This window comes from Sipha flava, unplaced genomic scaffold (genome assembly GCF_003268045.1).
Source record: "Sipha flava isolate LNK unplaced genomic scaffold, YSA_version1 553_pilon_pilon, whole genome shotgun sequence".
NCBI lineage: Eukaryota > Metazoa > Arthropoda > Insecta > Hemiptera > Aphididae > Sipha > Sipha flava.
Window position 1 is genome coordinate 752,023 of NW_020273536.1, and position 20,230 is coordinate 772,252.

At 23.9% G+C, this 20,230-nt stretch overlaps 2 protein-coding genes across 11 annotated transcripts; one reads left to right on the forward strand and one right to left on the reverse strand.

The window, feature by feature from the left end:
• Positions 1-1,034: 1,034 nt before the first annotated feature.
• On the reverse strand, positions 1,035-15,564 carry LOC112691041. Of its 9 annotated transcripts, none has more exons than XM_025565154.1 (16): positions 15,110-15,564; positions 14,846-14,955; positions 9,171-9,376; positions 8,682-9,098; positions 8,533-8,616; positions 8,286-8,431; positions 8,044-8,220; positions 4,915-5,136; positions 4,613-4,811; positions 3,964-4,021; positions 3,782-3,889; positions 3,395-3,475; positions 2,968-3,099; positions 2,816-2,889; positions 2,677-2,692; positions 1,260-1,354 (listed from the first exon to the last, which is right to left on the reverse strand). In XM_025565154.1, exons 2-16 carry the CDS (start codon positions 14,930-14,932, stop codon positions 1,346-1,348), a joined length of 2,016 nt encoding a protein of 671 aa, XP_025420939.1. In that variant the 5' UTR covers positions 14,933-14,955; positions 15,110-15,564; the 3' UTR covers positions 1,260-1,345. The 9 variants fall into 9 exon arrangements, with proteins under 9 accessions (XP_025420938.1, XP_025420943.1, XP_025420946.1 ...); XM_025565156.1 differs by having other exon boundaries at positions 1,278-1,354; positions 2,968-3,127; XM_025565153.1 differs by lacking the exon at positions 2,677-2,692 and having other exon boundaries at positions 1,035-1,354.
• A 201-nt stretch (positions 15,565-15,765) lies between these two features.
• LOC112691043 (vesicle transport protein SFT2B) lies at positions 15,766-18,862 on the forward strand. 2 transcript variants are annotated; one of them, XM_025565164.1, is made up of 5 exons: positions 15,766-15,945; positions 16,265-16,351; positions 16,734-16,912; positions 18,497-18,614; positions 18,676-18,804. In XM_025565164.1, exons 2-5 carry the CDS (start codon positions 16,280-16,282, stop codon positions 18,802-18,804), a joined length of 498 nt encoding a protein of 165 aa, XP_025420949.1. In that variant the 5' UTR covers positions 15,766-15,945; positions 16,265-16,279. The 2 variants fall into 2 exon arrangements, with proteins under 2 accessions (XP_025420949.1, XP_025420948.1); XM_025565163.1 differs by lacking the exon at positions 15,766-15,945 and having other exon boundaries at positions 16,246-16,351; positions 18,676-18,862.
• Positions 18,863-20,230: the final 1,368 nt, after the last annotated feature.

The following is a 20,230-nucleotide window of genomic DNA, read 5'->3' on the forward strand; positions in this document are numbered from 1 at the left end:
GATTTTAGATGTGCAGTTAAAGAATTATTTTTGTCCTTCACTTTTCATATGTGTCGTCAATTACTTAAAGATGATGGATGTTTTTTAATTATTAACAAAGAAACTTGTAAAACTACGTACTTACCAACACCTTCTGAAAATTGAGTTAATATCTCTTTATTGAAACATTAGCCATTCAGCCTAGTGTATTTTAACTGAATTAATCAGATAGCATTCAGACGTTTTGTAACATTGTTAAAATCAATATGCTAAAAAACTGAAAAAATATAATTTTCGAAAGAATCAAAAAGCTTATTATCTGCAAAGAATATTATTAGATCATTGAATTTTAAAATATTATATATATTATTATATATAAAGAACACTGATTTTTATGTATTTAAAAACTCAATATACTGTTATTTACTCATAGTTATATTTAAAAACTATAGCATATATTATATTGCAACAATATAAACTTAGACAGTCTATAAAATATAAATCCACTATATTGTAGAGTACTATTATAACTCTAACATATATAAACAATTATGATAAAAATTAAGTCCTGGTATAAATTGTTTAAAGAAAAAAATAATAACTTTGAAACAATGATTATAAACAACATATTTAAATCTTATAATCACTAAATATAGTAATTACAAGAGTATAATACAATAGATATTATATTCTATATTATTATAAATTATATATAGAAACCATAAACTTATTACAAATGTTGTTGACATTTTTTAATGACCATAGGTCAACATTCAGCATATACATTTAATATAATAATGAAACTATAAAGGAAAATTGAATGCATTTAAATAAAACATTTTCATGATATAATAATTGTTATTATTCCAAATAATGTGTCTTTTATGTTTAAATTATAATCTTTTTCTTCTAGAAAAATATTATTAAATGAAATACAAACAAAACGTATAATTCATATTAACAAAACAAAGATTGACTAGTTTGATTTTGGTAAAGTGGAAAAAAGATTACTTATTTTAAGCAAAAGAAATAAAACAACCCATACTTGAGATACATAAAGAATAAAAATAAATTTTATGTAAATATATATAAATAAAAGAACATAAATTGGACTTTTTGAAAACAAAATTGTGTATAATACACATCGATAAACTTATGAACTATAGAAAATAAATAGTAAATAAAATTAAATTTAACTAATAATGGAACATTAAACATGGAATGTTTCTGTTAATACTGGTCGAAGAGAAAGAGTGGAAGGAATCAGACGTTCGGCAACGTACGTCCAGCGTCCATGAGAAATTTGTGCTTTAGCATGCCGATACGTATGCGATTGCCTGATACAGACTTGGACCTCTCTGTCATGTCACTGCGCCTTGAAAATGACAATAACATAATTAACATAATACAATAAAAATGCTAAGTATAACTGAAATGTAACAACTCATTAAACATATTACTAAAGGTACAAAAATTAAATTTATTTCAGAACATTTTTATGTAATATAATTATATATAAGATAAATATAGAAGTATAAAAAATAAATTTTCTACTCTTGTTGAACAAAAAAATTGCAGATAATAGTACTTGATAACTTTCTCAATATTTTAAAATAATTAAGTATATATATATATATATATATATAAATATTTTTGCTCAGTATATTTAAAATAATCTTATTTATTGGTTTTTTTTTTGGTTCTATTTAATAAACCATTTTATTTAAAATTACAATTTTTCAGGCATATTTGATAAACATTTTAGAAATAATAAAACATAACAAATGTACAACCATATAAAAATACTATTATGACATAATGTTAACATATAGAATTGTATATATGTATTTCTAAATTCTTAGTTTATATTTATATTGATATGTTCGTTAAACTGTATTCATTGTATTATCATCACTTAAATCTACAAGAGATTTTAATATGTTTATATTACATAAAAGTAAAAACGTAATATATTAGAACAGTAAATAAAAACAAAAATGTGTGGGCACTTAATTTCATTGTATTTCACTAGAATTGTTATTTAAATATTTTGAAAGGATTACTCTATGCTAGTATATTTATCAATTAACTTTTAAATATTTATTCTTACATAAATTAACTTTTAATATCCTTATAATTTAGAAAAGTTTATAAAAAAAATAATACAGTAAATTTTAAAAAAACTAGTATATCATAAACTACTTAGACAGTGCACATTGCACAAATACACCATTATTAAATTCAAAATGTCTCCTGCTTTTATAACTTTAGAACATATATCATGCGATACAGGAAATAATTAAGTTTGTTAAAAACATATAATCATGCAATACACTAAATACATCATAATAATACACTAAACTATAGATATACATTATCGAAATTTCTTTAAAAATTAAAATAAATAAACCAACTACAATAGTATGACAAATTGAGTCCATAATATTATGATAGTGATATATTATAGGTCCTATAGTACAATATTTTAATAAAAAATAATTTATTCAAATAGAATTGTGTCAAACTTATAACTTGTATATATCAATTAAAAAAAAAATTAATAAAAACCTATACTTAAACTACCTTCATGCTCATGTAAGAGCAGGTGCCAGATGGTTAAAGCATTATAATAGACAAGCAGAAATAATCGAATGCACACATTACGAATAAACAAAACACCATGTCTAGTTTATCTACCTTTCCCAACGCGAAGCTATTGTTGACAGAAATTGCGTCATTGTTTGCATTAAACATATAACATATTTCATGTGTAAATAGTATTATTGTTATTTCATAAATATATTAATTTAATAATAGAAAATAGAATTTGAATTACCTAATAACAGGACGTCCATTTGCTTGTCCTTCTCTATCGAATGTGCATAACGTTGGAGCTGTGGTCGACCGGCACTTGAGAAAAATAAAAATAAAAATAAATTAATTTAATGTAACTAATTTTTAATGTTGTTTTATTTAAAATAAATATACTCGGTCTGTTTGAGTGGCAGCATTTCGAGTTTCTGTAATTGTTATTGATGGCCGTGGTCGTTGAGCTATCTGTTCGTTGAGCAATTGAATCGTACGGTCCTTCTGTTCCATCTGTTGCGCCATATAAGCTATCTGAAACGGATGATCCGCAACTCAGCTCCTGATCAAGGAAAATGCATACTTGTCTCCGAAATGCAGTGGGGAAATTATTAATACACACACTCCTCTTATTTAAATTATATAGCACTAAGATAATCATGCAAGTCATAAGTCATGCATCTATCTAGGTATTTTCTAAATTTAATAATATGTTTTAAAAAATGTAACAAGACACATTTTGAATTTATTTAATAAAATTTTAAATAATTATTTTGAAAAAAATGGAGACATGTATTATCTAATACATATTTAAAATAATTTAAATAACCTGTTGTTTCAAATCCATGATTTGATCTTCGTAACAGCAATGTACTTCCTGTTCTTCTGGGTATGTCATCTCTTGTTTGTCCTAGAATTCCACAGAGTTTATTTTCTATTATAACGAAAAAAAAATGGATTTATGATCCTTGAATAATTTAGTAAATGAATATAATTTTTTTTTCTATAAATATAAATCTTAATATAGCCTTAGAAATAATTATTGACTTTTTTTGTTGTGGATCTTAAATTAATTTAATCTATTTTTGAAATTGGTTTTATAAATGTAATTTTGTTGTACTTATATCAATTTTTTTACTATATTATATAAAATATTTTTTTAATATTATATATCATTTAAAATTACTCAAAACATAAGTAATATTCTAAAAGTTACCTCTATTAGGGCACGGTTTAGCTCGAATAGCATGTTCTTGATACTCGCAATGTCGTCCGTTACCTCGCGAAATCGATCGAAGGTCATTATCACATCCCCATTGCTGCCCTATAATTAACCACTTTAAATTTACTCAAAATTGTCAACACCGCCCAAATATGAAAACGAAAATGTCTACTTACTTTTGAATCTGTTTCATCTTTGATTGGAACATCGTCTTTTATTGAACTGGTACTGTTTCTAAAAAGTAAAAATAATTTATGTATTAATTCTATAAATTTTTGCATGTTTAATTATTTTTATTATTTCGGGATTCGCAATAATAATTTATGAAAGATACCTTTTAAATACTCGTTTCGATCGATTAAATGCTTTGATCATTTTTAAATTTTAACAAGTTTAATATATATTTGCACATGGAACGAGAACTTAATTATGTTATTTGTATAGTTTTTTTTTTCTCGAGAAATTTCAGAAAGAAAACACGTATGGAGAAAGGTCCGGAGTGATTAAAAATGAAAAAATAAGTGACGGGATAGACAGTCCATACACCGTGAAGCTAACCGGTTTAATGACTCAGATGCAGGCAGTTGTGGAACACTTGGCAGTTACTACACTATAGCTACTACACAACCAAGGTCATTAACATCGCCCTCTTTCAGACTCAACAATGAAATATTTTACTCCCACCTATTATCAATTTTTACTCACTCGTCAGCCATTAGCGTGTAGGCAAAACTACATTATATTACTTTAGTTATTATCAAGTAATTACATCATATAATTTTTGTGTATACTACCTATTTATTTACATTAACTATAATTTAATACCTTGGAGATGTTAGAGACTTCCATTCGTTAAATTCACTTTGTTTGTTGTTCTCCAATGTTTTCAATAAATCTTCATTATCAGGATCTACTGATAATTTATCATCCGTTGCCTCATAATCAACATCAAGCATAAGGTCGTCAGAGTTGAGACTTTCACTTAAGGACCCATCAACACTTAGTGATCTTCTCAAGGATTTAGCTATAATTGGGAAAAATATTTACATGCGATTATTACAATTAATGATTTTGAATTAAATTTACCAAATAAATATTTTAATATTAAAAAAATGTTGTAACTTTACGTTTTTTGTTATTACTGGAATGACTTCTAAGTCGAAATAAAGCATCATCAATATCTTCAGCATTGCAAGACTCTGATGGAGGGCCACTAAACATAAGAGCTGGTTGATCAGCTATTTCATCATCAAAAAAATCTCTAGTGTCTGATGAAAAAGATCCAGATTTGGAAATATTACATCGCATAATTGGTGACATAGAGTTACGTTTGTCATTATTTGTAGATTCTGTAAGGGTAAATATTATTTAGCTCATATTATGTTAATTTTTATGAAATAAAAATGTTGAAAATTTATATAACCACCTATTATTTAAACAATAATATAAAAAAATCTATTATTTTTGGCTCAAAAAAATCCAAAATATATTCAAAAAAAATAAAATTGTATAACTTGTATAAATAGTTTTTTTATAATTAAAGTTATATTCAGAGCCCCCACATACAATTTTTGGGCCCCTATACTAAATGTTTGTCCGGGGCCTTTATAAAACTTCCAAAAATACAATTTACTATTTATATATATATAAAACAATTTTAGGAATAATATCTGTTTTTTCATTATACCAATTCAAATTCAAGATTCATAAGCATTTTAACATTAATAATGTCTATTTTATTTTTTTATTACAATATTATTTAAATTAAAAAAAGAAAAAATCAAATATATTTTAATTTATATTTAATATATTTTTTTTAAGTTAAAATTGTATTTTGCGGGCTTTGAGCTCAGCTAACTCAGTAATGATATCAAAAATGATTATCGAAGCCAATCCATTCATTTCTAGGTAATCATTGGTTAATCCGCATTTTGAACTATCAAAACGACTAAATATAATATATAATGTTATTTTATAATATTATTTAATGTAAAATAAATATTTCTACTAAAATTTCAAAAATTACAAATAAATTTTAACGGGCCCACAGACCCTTAAAATAGCCAAGTCCTTGTACTCGAGGTCCATCAGTCCCCCCTTATGGGAGCCTGGTTATATTTGTAGATAAACAATTTGTTCAATTTTCTATATTGAACTATCAAGTAACTATCACATAATATTTTAGGTCCCTGAAAGTTTAACTCTAAATGAATGACAAATAATAATATAATTTTATTATTAATATAATAATCAATACCCATACTTTTATCTAGGATATAGTAATGATAATCAAGGGGAATTTAAAAAAATTATGTCCTAATTTTTATTAATCTTTATTAGTATAATAACATGTTATTTAAAATATATAGTTAACAATAACAATTTTGTATCTTTCGTAAAAACATAGAAATATAAAATAACAGATACTAAATTTTAATTTAATTTCATATTGAATATGAGAGAACATTATAAAATTTTGAGACATATTATGACATAATATGTAAGATATTAATTTGTATAAATCTTATTCTTTTAACAATTATTGGTTTTGATTTTGATTTTGATTATACTCAACATAAACTTATGTAGCAAAAACTTTAAAAAATTCATGTCAAGATTATTTAATTAATTTTGATTGTTTATTATGTATAAATAAATTTTTTAAGGATATCATAAAGTAAGCAATTACATTATAAGACAACAAGATAAGTTAAATTTATAATTTGTTTTTGTAAGGTTTCAAAAAACACCTGAACCATATTCTGCAGTTAAAATAAATAAAATATTTAATAATTGCTTACAAATTAATACATTTAAATTATGTACAGTAAATTAATGAATAACCATAGTAACAAAACAAATTACTAAATTGAAGAACCTACCTCAATAACATAATTGTTACACCTGGTGCAACCTTTTTATAATCCCCCTTTATTGGGTAGAAGTATAAATTAAAGTTACATTTTCATACATGTTTAATTATTTTATGAAATCTGTTTGTTTTATCAATAAATGTATAGTAATATGAGTAATCTAAAAATTCATAAGGCCATCGAATAATAGTATAGATAAATGCTAATAAATGTTTATCTACCACATTATACAAAATTATACTAATATACTACTTATTAAATTATAATTTAATTAATATTCAATAATAACTTTTAATATTAATTTTGTATTTAATTTTTAAAATGTTAACATATAATTAATAATTATTATACTTGTTTACATGCATATGAAACAGTTAATAGGAACAAAATCAAAGAATCTAAATTATACTTTAATTAATAAGAAAAGAAATTCGAATTGTTAAATCAATTATTTTCTAGACATTTTACTGTAATATTATTTAATTTATTTACTTTTATTTATGTCTTACAATTTAAAAATGGAATTTTATAATAAGAGAAAGTGAAGATAGATAGTGAAAATGTGAAATAATAATAAAATTATATTAGTAGTATAGCTATGTAATAAAAAAACTGAGTATATATAGGTATAAAAATTGTATAAAATATAATTTTTGAATAATGATTTACTAATACTTACTAACCTTTAAAATTCAACAATTTTATTTAAATATGAAAACATTTAGAATACATTTTTTAATTATTTTATAATATTGCATTGTATTTATATAATTACTATTAATAAATAAACTAATTATATTTTGGACAGTTTAGGTCAAGTCATGTAACGCTCATAGATTATATCTTTAAATTAATTTTTTCTATAATATTTGTGGAATCTATACAATAATTATTAACTTATGCTTATTCCTAGCATAGAAAGTTTTCTACCCTTGAATTTCATAATAGAGCTAACAAATTAAAACATAAAGCATTATAAATTAATTTAATTTATGTTTAATTTAATGTACAAAGTTAGTTTTTATTATTAGTTATTACTTATTATAGTAAATTAATCTTACATACTTTATATAAAAGATTTTTTTATTAATTAAATATATTAAATAAAAAAGTTGATAGTTATATTTAATATACGTGTCTCTGAACAAATTAATAACATTTATATTAATATAAAACTAAAGCTATCATTTGGTAGGAAATTATAAGTTGGTAATAAATCAATATCTTTAATTTAGTTAAATTATTTTTTTTAAATAATATCAAAACACAAATCAAATGTAAAATACTTTTACATTGCATAGTTATGTTATGTATCTTTTGTTTATGTAGTTTTACATTTTAAATTATTATTTCTCTTACAAAGATAAATGTTATTAAATGTACCTGTTTTACTATGAGGAAATTCAGCAGATTCTGATTCTGTAGGACTTAAACAATCATCATCTGGTGATGTTTCATCTTCAATTCTTATTGTGGAAGACATAGCCGCTAAAGTAGCAAATGTTGTATCTTCAATATTTAATAAAACATCGCGTAATGATACAGACATATCAACATTTGCTATAAAAATTAAAAAAATAATATATTTTAAACTTAAGATTAATTAAATAATTTCAAACTAATACCAAATTTGTTATCAATGACATTTATTTTATCTTTCATTTCTGTAAATTCTTCTACTGCTAATGCTTCACCGGGTCCATATTCTTCATCACTACATGTTGTATCTTTTTTATCCATTATTTCAGTCTTTTCTTTAATAGATACTTCTCTATAAATATATATATATATATATATATTTATATTTATACATTAATATAAAAAGCCAGCCATATCAATTTATAAATAATTTATTAAAATCATCATATGTACTTGTCATGTTTTTCTTCATAACTGCTTAAGTCTGAATCATCATCAGAGGATGTTATTTGTTTAGAAGACGAGCTCGAAACTTGTCTTTTCAGCATAAAAATGATTAATGATATATATTTATTATAATTACAAAAGTAAAAATAACTTACCTCAAATATTTACTTGTCCTTTCTCTAATCAAAGAACCTTTGGCATTTGAATTTATTGTAAGCCTTGATGGTCTATTAATAGCAATTACTTCAGTAAATTCAACAGAATCACTTAACTTTCGAATAGTCACTCCTTGTTGCATTTGTTTTATTGCTTCATTCTTTAATCTCATATTGGTAGCTGTTTTAGCATTTTTATCTGGATTTTTAGATACTTGATATCTAACTGGTATTTGAGGTCTAGGCAAATGACTAGAGGTAACTTTGGATATAGCAATTTTTGATCCATGAGAAATATGTTTAGGGATTTCTCTCTTTTGAGGTTCAGATTGACTTCTTCTTTCAACTTCAATTTTTTTAGTCGTAACTTTAACAGTTGGTTGCATTAGTTTCATAGATGGTTTACAGAATCCAAATCTAAAGAAAAATAATTATCCATTACTGATAAGTATATTAAGTTGATATTTAATCAACTGCTATGAAACAAACCTGTTAGGAGAAGGTGTATTACTTTTAGGAATACTTCTTGGACATTTTTCCTGTGGTTTGGGTAACATTTTTAATCCATAACTGTCTGACATTTTAACTGGAGCAGATATTGGTCTGATTTTATTGGTTTGGGTTGGCTTTTTGAACCCAAAAGATGATGCCAATCCTTTGGTTACTTGAATTGGTGTTTTTGAATATTGTTTAGCCTGGAAATAAATAATTTTATGTAAGTGATAATTCTTGCATTGCTGTTTTGTTAATAACATTAAATAATAGTAGTTTCATGAGTGTGAAAAAGATTGTGTAATACACTGGAACACCATATGGTCATGAATGTATATAATAGACTTGTGTGTTATTGTAAACATAAGGCCATTCCCTATTCCATAAGAGGAAATTAGATTAGCAAGTCACTGTCACTGACCTCAATTATGTTTTGTCATTTAATAAAGACATAATATTAACTATATATAGATATTTTATTATTTCAATCAATTAAAATATGTATAACTTGGTGAACTTGACAATACTATACTAGAAAAGTCATAATTAAATGCATTGCTATGGTATAATTTAAAATGTAAATATATATTAACTACTATTATACTAATAATGGTTAATATACCTAATCAAAGATATTAGGTGTAATGTTTGATATTCATGTGTCATAAATAAAATTTGTAAAAATTCTTAACAATAAATATGAGTTGATGCTCAATTTGATTCAATGTTTTGCATTTAAAATATATACACGAGTACCTTATTACTAGATAGGTATAGTATTTAAGATATCAATATAATAATAATGTACTTATATAAGTTAAAGTATATTATGAATTATCAAAAGTATTAAAATAACATTATTTAATGCTTTTATCTAGTTTTTAAAAAAAACACTTTTTTACTTTTTAATTTAAAAATTTTAAATAGACAAACAATTATTAATTACAAAGTATTAATTAATTTTCAACAAAAGGCATTTTGAAAGAAAGCTATCATATAAGAAGGTTGATGAGTACATTTGTATTGTATTGTTTAGTTACCGTTAATACTAAAATCTAGCTTTAAAAAAGGAAAAACGGAAAGAGGCTTTTTGTATAAGACAATTGATGACAATTAATTTCGTACAAATCATTAACACTTTTAATAAATGTCTATGTTTAGTAATGTTATACTTTAGTGTAATTAAATAAAAATAGAATACATTTTTCATATTACTTAATGTGAAAATATTAATTAAAAAATATTTATGTAACTAAAATCAAATGGACAAATAAGTTCTTTTCTTGACCTAAAATACACATAAAAAAATTGTATTTTACTGCAGTGATATTATTCCTACAAATTTGTCGGTAATATATATAATAAACACTAATAAGTGATGACTGGGGGAGGCAAGCCCCCTCCCATCAATCTAATTATTGTAGTACATACTTTATAATACGTCATGAACATTTTTCCTGCTCCTTCCCCAAATGTCAAACACTACGTCTATGTATATAATACAATTGTATGAGAACATTTGTAAAATTTGATAATATCATACCATGAAATTTATTTGATAAAATTAAATTAGTAAAGAAAATATATGAAATAATTATGAAACATTTTAAGTAAAAAAAATTATGATTTATCGAATTCACGGTTCGTGTACATAATCAGTAATACTTTTGGTCAAGGTTTACCTAGTAAAAAATACTTATAATAGACAGTTTCGGATCTTGGGAAGTATGTATGCTTGCCCCAGATGCTATTGGTATAAAGACGTTTATAAAAAATAAAAAATATCATGAACATACCCCACACTTTTACCAACGAAATGGCATTTTTATTAGCCCCGGGTGTCAAATTTCTTAGATTACAATAACAGATTAGATTATAATAACAGGTATTCAAATGGAAAAATAAAAAAATTAGAGGACTAAAAATCTGATGTAAAATGTAAATGGTACATAAAAATTATAATCAAAATAGCGTTAAGCAACGTTAAAATTATTATATTAATGCCTACTTCATGAGCGGGGCATTGATGATAAATGCCACCTCCGTTGAAAAAAAAAATTAAATAAGTATATTTAGAAGAACTAAATAATAGAATAAAAAAAAATGTTGACAATTTAATACAATATTGTCACATTATTTTAGGGGAGTATCTAAATTCCTTCCCAAGATACCTATCTTTATATATGTCTATGATCAACTATATTATATAATTTTTCTTATAAAGCGCTCCGACCGTAAATAGATGTTGGATCCCCGCTCTTGGCCTATTCCTAGTACTGAAATGATAAATGTATTTATTGCAACTATTTTAATACCGGATCATGGCATGACAAAGTGAATGTTAAATCACCGACTCTAGTTAACTCACTTCTCTGATCATTGGTACTTAGATAAATGACCATCAGAGTATTTGGAAATTAGACATTTTATGAACCGAAAGTCCTTAGTCAAACATGCAATTTAGCTGTAAAATAACTTCAGATTCTGAAATTTCTTAACAAATAAATAATTTTAATAGCACACATATACAAATAAAATTATGAATAAATCAATCGATTCGACTTAATTATAATAACTATAAACGGTTATTGAGAATTGTAAAAAATGGTCATCGTTTTCAAAAGTAGTTGCATTTTTATTATCAGAAAAAATGCTTTTATTGATAGATAAAGGGGCCAATATAAAAATGTATTCATATATACTATGTACTTTATAAACATACGATACCATATATATGGTACTTCGCTAACTACCAAAAATAAGAATCTATCACAATAAAACCAATACGATTCTTTCAAGAAAAATAAAGGTTTGCTATTTTTAATAGAATAGGTTTATAATAGTTCAACTTAAAATATAAGACACATTTAATCATACCTTTCCACAGAAAATTTGAGATATATCAGTAGAGTATGTACATACTGGTATTATAAAACGATAGAATAATATATAACTAATTAAACCACTTCAGTTTTATCGGAAACAAATTGAGCACATATTAGAACGTTAAATTATTAGAAAAATAAACAGTAGTTAAATAAATTCCGTGTTGCATATAAGCTCGATATAAAGATACAAAACCATTTTTACTTTAAAGCCATTTAAAATTTCTCTATAATTGACAGTCCGTAACAAATATGTACAATATTAATAATAATATTGATTATATAATTTTAAATCACTTTTAATCGTAATATCATCATATTCTAATAATTGAGTTATTTATTAACTCAATTGTAAAAAATTTAAATTAGATATTGGTTTGATTTAAGTTAGGTTTAATTAGAAATATCTTTTAATTTTCATAAGTATTTTTAAATTAAGTTTTCAAAAACAAAAAATCAATAATTCTATTACAAAAAAAAAATATTTATCATAATTACCATCAAAATTAATTCGAGTATTTTATTATAATATCTAATGTTAACAGAATAAATTATTATGAAAAACAATTATTTTCAAATTAGAATAGTTTTCATATTTAAACAGACGATTCCTAATTAATTTTACTAAAATTCTAAAGAAAAAAAATTATGATGTTAAAAAATTGTTGATTAGAAAAATACATCAAAATTAATTATTTCTGTTATAGATAATAATGAACAATTTATCGTATTTTTAATTTTGTATACTTTAATAATTAATTTAAATATCTTGAAAACGTATTAAATAAACATTATTTTGAGAATTTTTTTTTAATATTTTCTTGAAGAATCTTGTTCTAATGCAGATTTGATAAGTATATACTGAAATAAAAGTAATTTAACGTCACTATGTAATATCAATCAAATCATACACAATTTATTTATGACACGTGAAAAGTGTTAATGATAGTTTACATCAAATATTGATTTATTGTTTGATAAATGGCGTATTTAAATGATTAAAAGGAAAAATAACTATTTAACTATCAGATTAACTAACTGGTTCGAACGATATATATATATATATATATATATATATGACTGTAACACACACGTACCATTAATTTGTTAAGTTAATTAAAATTGTAATATGTGTGTACGAATTACATTAATATTAATATAAATGAATATATAAAATATAATATATTAATTATATTAGTATGCGTATGGTAAAAATTTTTTCATTAAATGCAATAATTTAAATTAATGAGTTATTTGGCAATTAATTATGTGTACATTTAAAAATAAAAATAAATGGTTAGCTAATAGATTGAAAATTCATTGCAGTAGGATATTATGAAAGGGGGTTGGCGAGGTGCTACATGCGCGTGCACCTACCGGACATGCTCACTAGATTGGATCAATACAGAATGAACAACCGTGCTGAAGAGGGTAGAAATGATCTCGGAATAAGGATGATGTGTCATCGTTATTTTTATTCTTCCATTTACCTCTAACAAAAGAAAAATAAAGATTCACACTTTTACTAGGAAAACGAAGTACCCGTATAGAATACAATCTGATTAATTGTGTTATTTTAATTACAGTTAGTATACACAAACGTATAAATATATATATACAAATAGCTGATTAGTGATTAGTTTTTAGACATTGGATTAGTTGCAATATTTATTTGGTATGTTGTAGTACCTGCAATTTAACTTATTCTGTGTTATTAACACTGGAAAATATGAAAGTCACCAAGGAAATTTTTTTAGAAAATAATTAACTCTTCTATTTATATATATATATATATTGTTGTTTTCTTCACTTTCTATTGTTTAGTAAATTGACACATGTCTCCAGAACAATAACCTTGAAATGTAATCTGTGAAATGTTAGTTAATAAGATAAGACTGAATAATGAATATCCATAGAATTTCAATGATTCATTAAAAAGGATAATAAAGACCTACTCATTATAATTTATAATATATTATATTAATATGCATTAAATGGGTGTATTGTTTTCGTGTTTTGTATTCATATTTCATAACAATGGTTAACTGAAATAACTACAAAATATTAATTGTCTATAATCATATGATAAAAAATTATTTGAAAGACAAATAAGGAATATAATATGTTAAAGATTTTAATGCAGAAAAGTAATTTTATATATTTATAATAAAAAATATAAGTGAGTATAATTATAGTTTCTTTGCTGAAGAATAAAATGAAAATAAATTAATATTATATATGTATGTGAGTGATTATTGATAAAAATATTAGTTAAATGTAGAATAAATGAAGTAGGTAGTTACCCAAGTATCTAATCTTATATTAATTATAATAACATATTATAACTACCAACATGAAATACGTACATTATTGGATCATCAATAATTTTTTTTTTTTAGTTTTACTAGACATTCGAGTAACATATATAAAATAGATAGTTGATGGATTATTAGAGCGAATAGTAATGAGAAGCGATAAATTGTATACAAAAAATTTTTTATATGTTTATATGTAGTATTGTACAGTGGTGTAACTTAAAAGTTGACGAAATAGGCAGTGGTCGAAGGCGCAGCAAAGGGGCTCATTTTAGTTTAATTCAAATTGGTTTTTTTTTTCTATAAAATAAGTGCCTAAATATAATTCAACAAGAACAAACGAAGGGTAGTAATGGCATTGGTATTGTATATATACTTTCGATAAAAATTTCAATTACGTATATTATGCGATACGTAAAAATCGATCGTATATATACATATATATATAAGCTATGCAAAGTTAAAATCTTACGTCGTTAGACTGTGTAAAGCTCATGATGGGTAAAAACTTTTTTTTGTGGACTGCTTTTGACGCACTTTTGCTCGAATTACATCCCATAAATGTCCGAAGGATCCCTCAAACTAAAGAGAAAACAAAAAAAAAAAAATGTTGAAAGATTATTAAATGGTTATGAAATGAAAAATATCAAATCCAACTTCGGTGACGAAACGATTCGCATACACCACAGTCGGAAAAAGTACAATATATATTCATCATATGGGCGTTGGTACTCACAAGAACAATAACATATAAGGCGTATTTTCAAATGTTTAACAACATTATCGTACTACAGTTTGTTGTACGTGTGTCAATATACGAATTACGAATGTAATTTTCTACGGTTTACACGACACGTTTGATCGAATTCAATTTCGTATACCGATATATTATTAAATAGGTCCTATTACACGAACCCGTGCAATAATTATTCTGTACGTATAGTTCGAGCGCGGTTTCTGTAATTTTATTGTCCGATGACTTTTCGCTTCAAATCCCCGTAATTGTTTATTATCGCGTGAATGTAACTTTGGACGATGCAACAACACCACGTAGCCGTTTATTTCGGTATAGATTTATCGAGGGGAAAAATATAATTACAATAAATATATAACAAGAACTTGACGGCGACAATTCAGAAGAGCGACACACAACAAACTTAACGACAGGGTTACAGTCGACTGCTGCGCCACAAGCTGTGGTTTGCGATAGACGGACCTCTCTTCCTCCTCCTACACCTCCTCCTACATCCTCCAACGCCTCCGTTAATTGGTCGTCGACGAGAGGCGGATCGGTTCGGTAACAAGGCTGTGGTGGAAAGTGGGGAAAGGGTGTGCGCCACGGCATACAGTGCGATCAAATCAAGGCTGCACGATTATTGTTATTGCTGTCGTTGTTATCGTTGCATGTTCGGCACGCTCTGTATGCGACCTTATCTCTTATCATTGTCAGAAATTATTTAATCCATCGTCATTTTAAAACCGTATCGTTTTTGGATTATTAATTTCTTTATTTAATAATTATTATACCTACATATTTTGTTTTTGCTGTGCAAGATTCGCCGAACAACTTAGGTATGTAATAATTTTGTCGTCAAATCCGTAAACATAGTACTAGCACTCACTTGTAAAATAGTAACACATCATCACACTTCATATTAATATCATGAATGATGATTACTATATCAAAAGAGTATACTCTATACTTATATGATGGATACACGGTCTAGAGTTTTAATATTATGTCATTCATACATTATTCTTTATAACTGTTTGTTTAGTAGGTCGTTCCTACTTCTAATACATATTAAAATTAAACATTTTTGTTTTTAAAATATGTTCCAATAGATATTAAGATAGATATTAAGTTATGAAAATATTTTGTTGTTTTCAGAGGGAAAGCATTAATATGGACAAGTTACGGAAGGTATTAAGTAATCAAGAGAATCGAGACAATGATAGTTCTACTGGAATTTTGCCTGTGAGTAAATACTTTATTTAATTTTGTTTTATTTTAATTATTTTAACACTAGTCTTTCTATTAATTGTTTAATATTGTATTTACAGAATTAATATTAATGTATTATTTATTTTTAATTTTTTTCATTAATGGACTTAGGTATACAATAAATGTTCATTTTTTTTCTTTTATTTTATTATAATTTAATATTTTTTTTAAATTTCTCTTCATTTTTATACGAAATGTATTCTAAAATATTATATGGATGACTTGTAAACGTTTATACTGTTTATTATGTATTTTAAGCTATTTAATAATGTTGTAGTATGTAGTAATTAAAATAGCAGCTTCATATTTGGAGGCATTATTTTCAATTTGGAACATTTAAAATATATGTTTGCAGAATGTTAATCAAATGTCTACATTAGAATGGTCTACTCGTATAAAAGGATTTATTGCATGCTTTGTAATTGGAATTTTATTTTCACTAATGGGTGCTACAGCATTAGTTTTGCCTTTAAAAAGGAGAATGGCTGTTTTTGGTATTTTCTATACTCTAGGAAATATTACATCACTTTTAAGGTAAATTAAAAATAATACAAATTTATTTATTATAATCATTTGTATGCATATTAGATATTGATTACTTATACGTTAGTGGCTGAATGCTAAAAATGTATTTTATTACTATACTACTTAAATCTATAAAGTATGAAATAATTGTTGAACTTGGAAAATAGAGAAATTATAGATAAAGAAAAATATATTAATTTTCTGTTTATTTTTATAATCATTTTAAAGATAAACTGCCATTTAAGTAATTATAATTATTATGATTTTTTGGACATCTACATAAATATTTTTGTATGTTTACTTATCATTACAATACAATTATATTTATTATCTTTTGATTTACTTCATAATGATAAAGTTAAAAAAATTAAGTAAAATTTGAACAAGAAATACCTACACAAATATGGTGAGGAAGTAAAAAAATACATTTTTTATTCTAATTATAATTGTAATGCATGAAACATATTGTAGGATTTTTTAAAAATATTTTATTACTTTTTTTTATTGAATAGAAAATTATTTGAATGTTTTAATTAGAGTCTGTATTTGTATGCATTTTATGCATTTATGCATTTGTATCAGTGTATGTAGTTTGATGGGTATAAGAAATGTGGACAATTTGTTTTTTGTTTTGACGAAAAAGTTAATTTTGCATATAAATGTGTACTTTAGGGATGATAGCATATTTAATATAAAAATACATAAAACCAATTATTTTATTTTTTATATCACAGTAGATTACGATTATGATTTATCGAATATACAAGGTGACTAAACTTCTAAATCTATATTTTTTCTAAATTTGTATCACATAAAGCAATGAAAAATAGCTTCCAAAAAACTTTGCTGTTTGCTCAATGACCAATATGAAGCATGCATTACTGACATCAATAGATATGGAAAGATCATTTAGTATTTATAAACATATAATAAATTATAAGACAAATATGACACCTGAACACAGAAAAATAAATTATTATGAATTATTTTTATAAAAAAGTAAAAATCATAAATTGTGATTATTTATCAAAACATTTTTATTAATAACTAAATTTTATAATTTTTTATTAAATTTAAATATTTTTTATGTTTTACAAATATTTACCAAAAAAATTGTAAAAAAGGATTTAATACATTATTATTTTTTTATTATTATTCCTAACTAAAGTATTTATTATATTTGTTGAATATATGTGTTCATATTTACTTTAATTAATATCATAAGTTGATATTTGTACTTGAAATACTAAGTTTATCTAATTGAGGTCCATTAATATTTTTGGAAGAAACATGAATAAAATATATTTAAATGCATTTATTTTGGGTAAGGGTATATTTTTGCATATTATTAAAAAAAAAGCATATCAAGCACATATTTAAAGATTTTTAATGCATAAATGCATACTATTTTTAGCTTTTTTAAGTGCATACAAATCCAGATACTAGTTATAATAAATACATGATCTTTTTTGATCTTTGGTAGGTTATAGCTTTAAATACCACTCACCCTCTAATATTCTTGGTAATCCATATTATATATAATTTTAATTATAACATGTAATGTTAATTAATTTTATTTATACAATTTTTTAGCACATGTTTTCTGATGGGTCCTGTGAAACAAATAAAAAAAATGTTTTCTTCCTCTAGAATTATTGCAACCATAGTTGCTCTTGCCATGATTGTCCTTACATTAGTTGCTGCTATTGGTGTAAGTTGTGATTTAAAATTTAATAAAAATTTAAATTGTTTTATTGTTTTAATAATTTCAGATGAAAAATGCTCCATTAACATTTCTTTGCATAATCTTTCAATTTCTGGCTTTAACATGGTACTCTTTATCATACATACCCTATGCCAGAGAAGCTATTAAATCTTCAATGTCTACTATTATGGCATAATTTTTTATTTAGGTATATATTATAAAAACTATACACAAATTATTGTAACATAATATAATATGTTATTATAAAATATAATAGTAGACCGTATATCATTATTTTGTTATTCTGGTCATATTCTGATATACTTAACTAATATTTAAACTACACCAATTATTCATCGTGTTATCATTAAAGATACACATGTAAACCGTTGTTAATTATATTATTATTATAATTAGTATTGTGTATTTTTTTACTGCAAGCATTTATTGCATGCACAGTATTTTAATTATATATGCTTGGTTTGCTATAACTTTAATATTTACATCTAATTAAAAATATTTACAGTTTTAGTTATAAAGCAATAATTACTAATAAGTTTGAACTATATTGTGAAACTGTCAATTAATTGTCTTCCTGTTGAATCTGATTTTGTTAATGTTTAAGAAATAGTAATATTTTTTATAGCTGATTGATTTAATTTTAATCCAGTAATTTGCATATATACATTTATATAATGTGTTTATATTATTTATAGTATCAAATAAACTTAACTTGTGTCAATTATTTTAATAAAATATGTCAATTATTAATTTAATATAGTTTATAATTATGTTAATTTCCTCGGTAATGTTAACTATAAACATTAAATTGTTTAAATTGTTTATTTTCTTAATGTTAGTTATTATCCAATATAAAATAAAATTTGTATTATTTAGAAGTAAAAAAAATTGATTTATATATTTTTTTTTTTTTTTTTGTATTGCATTTAAGTGTAATTGATATATAAAACTGAAAAATAAAATTTATTTAGAAAATTCCAATTTTTAATTTTTAATTGTATATTTTATGCACATATTTTTTAAAAAATTACTGACTAAATTTTAGTAAAAATCAACGGTGATGAATGATATCAAATCATGAAACCTAAATCAACTTTATTTTTAAGAAAAAAATGTCTTAAAAAAAATAAAATCAATTTTATATTCTATGATAATTAATTTTTAAGTGTAGGTATTCATAATTTATGAAGTAAAATGTGTCTATAATTAAATGATATGGTATACATTTAAATTTTATCAAGTTTTCCGTATTAAATAAATGCTATTCCTACATCTCCTCTTTCAGGTTTTAAATTATTATAACTAAAAATTTATATTTTCCTACATCTAATTGGATTAATTTTAAAATAATTACATTGTGATATTCATAGTAATATTATAAGATAACAATAAAATCATTAAGGCTCAGATGTTAATGAAATTGTATATTTTTTTCTATTGATCCAATTTGATTCATGTACTACTGAATTTACTGAATCAAATAATTCTATCTAAAATCAAATCTAATTTTTATTTTGAATATTTTATAGTTTTATATTTTAAATGCGTGTTTCAGTACATTTTCGAACTTTTTAAAAAAATTTAAACTAATTGGTAGATAA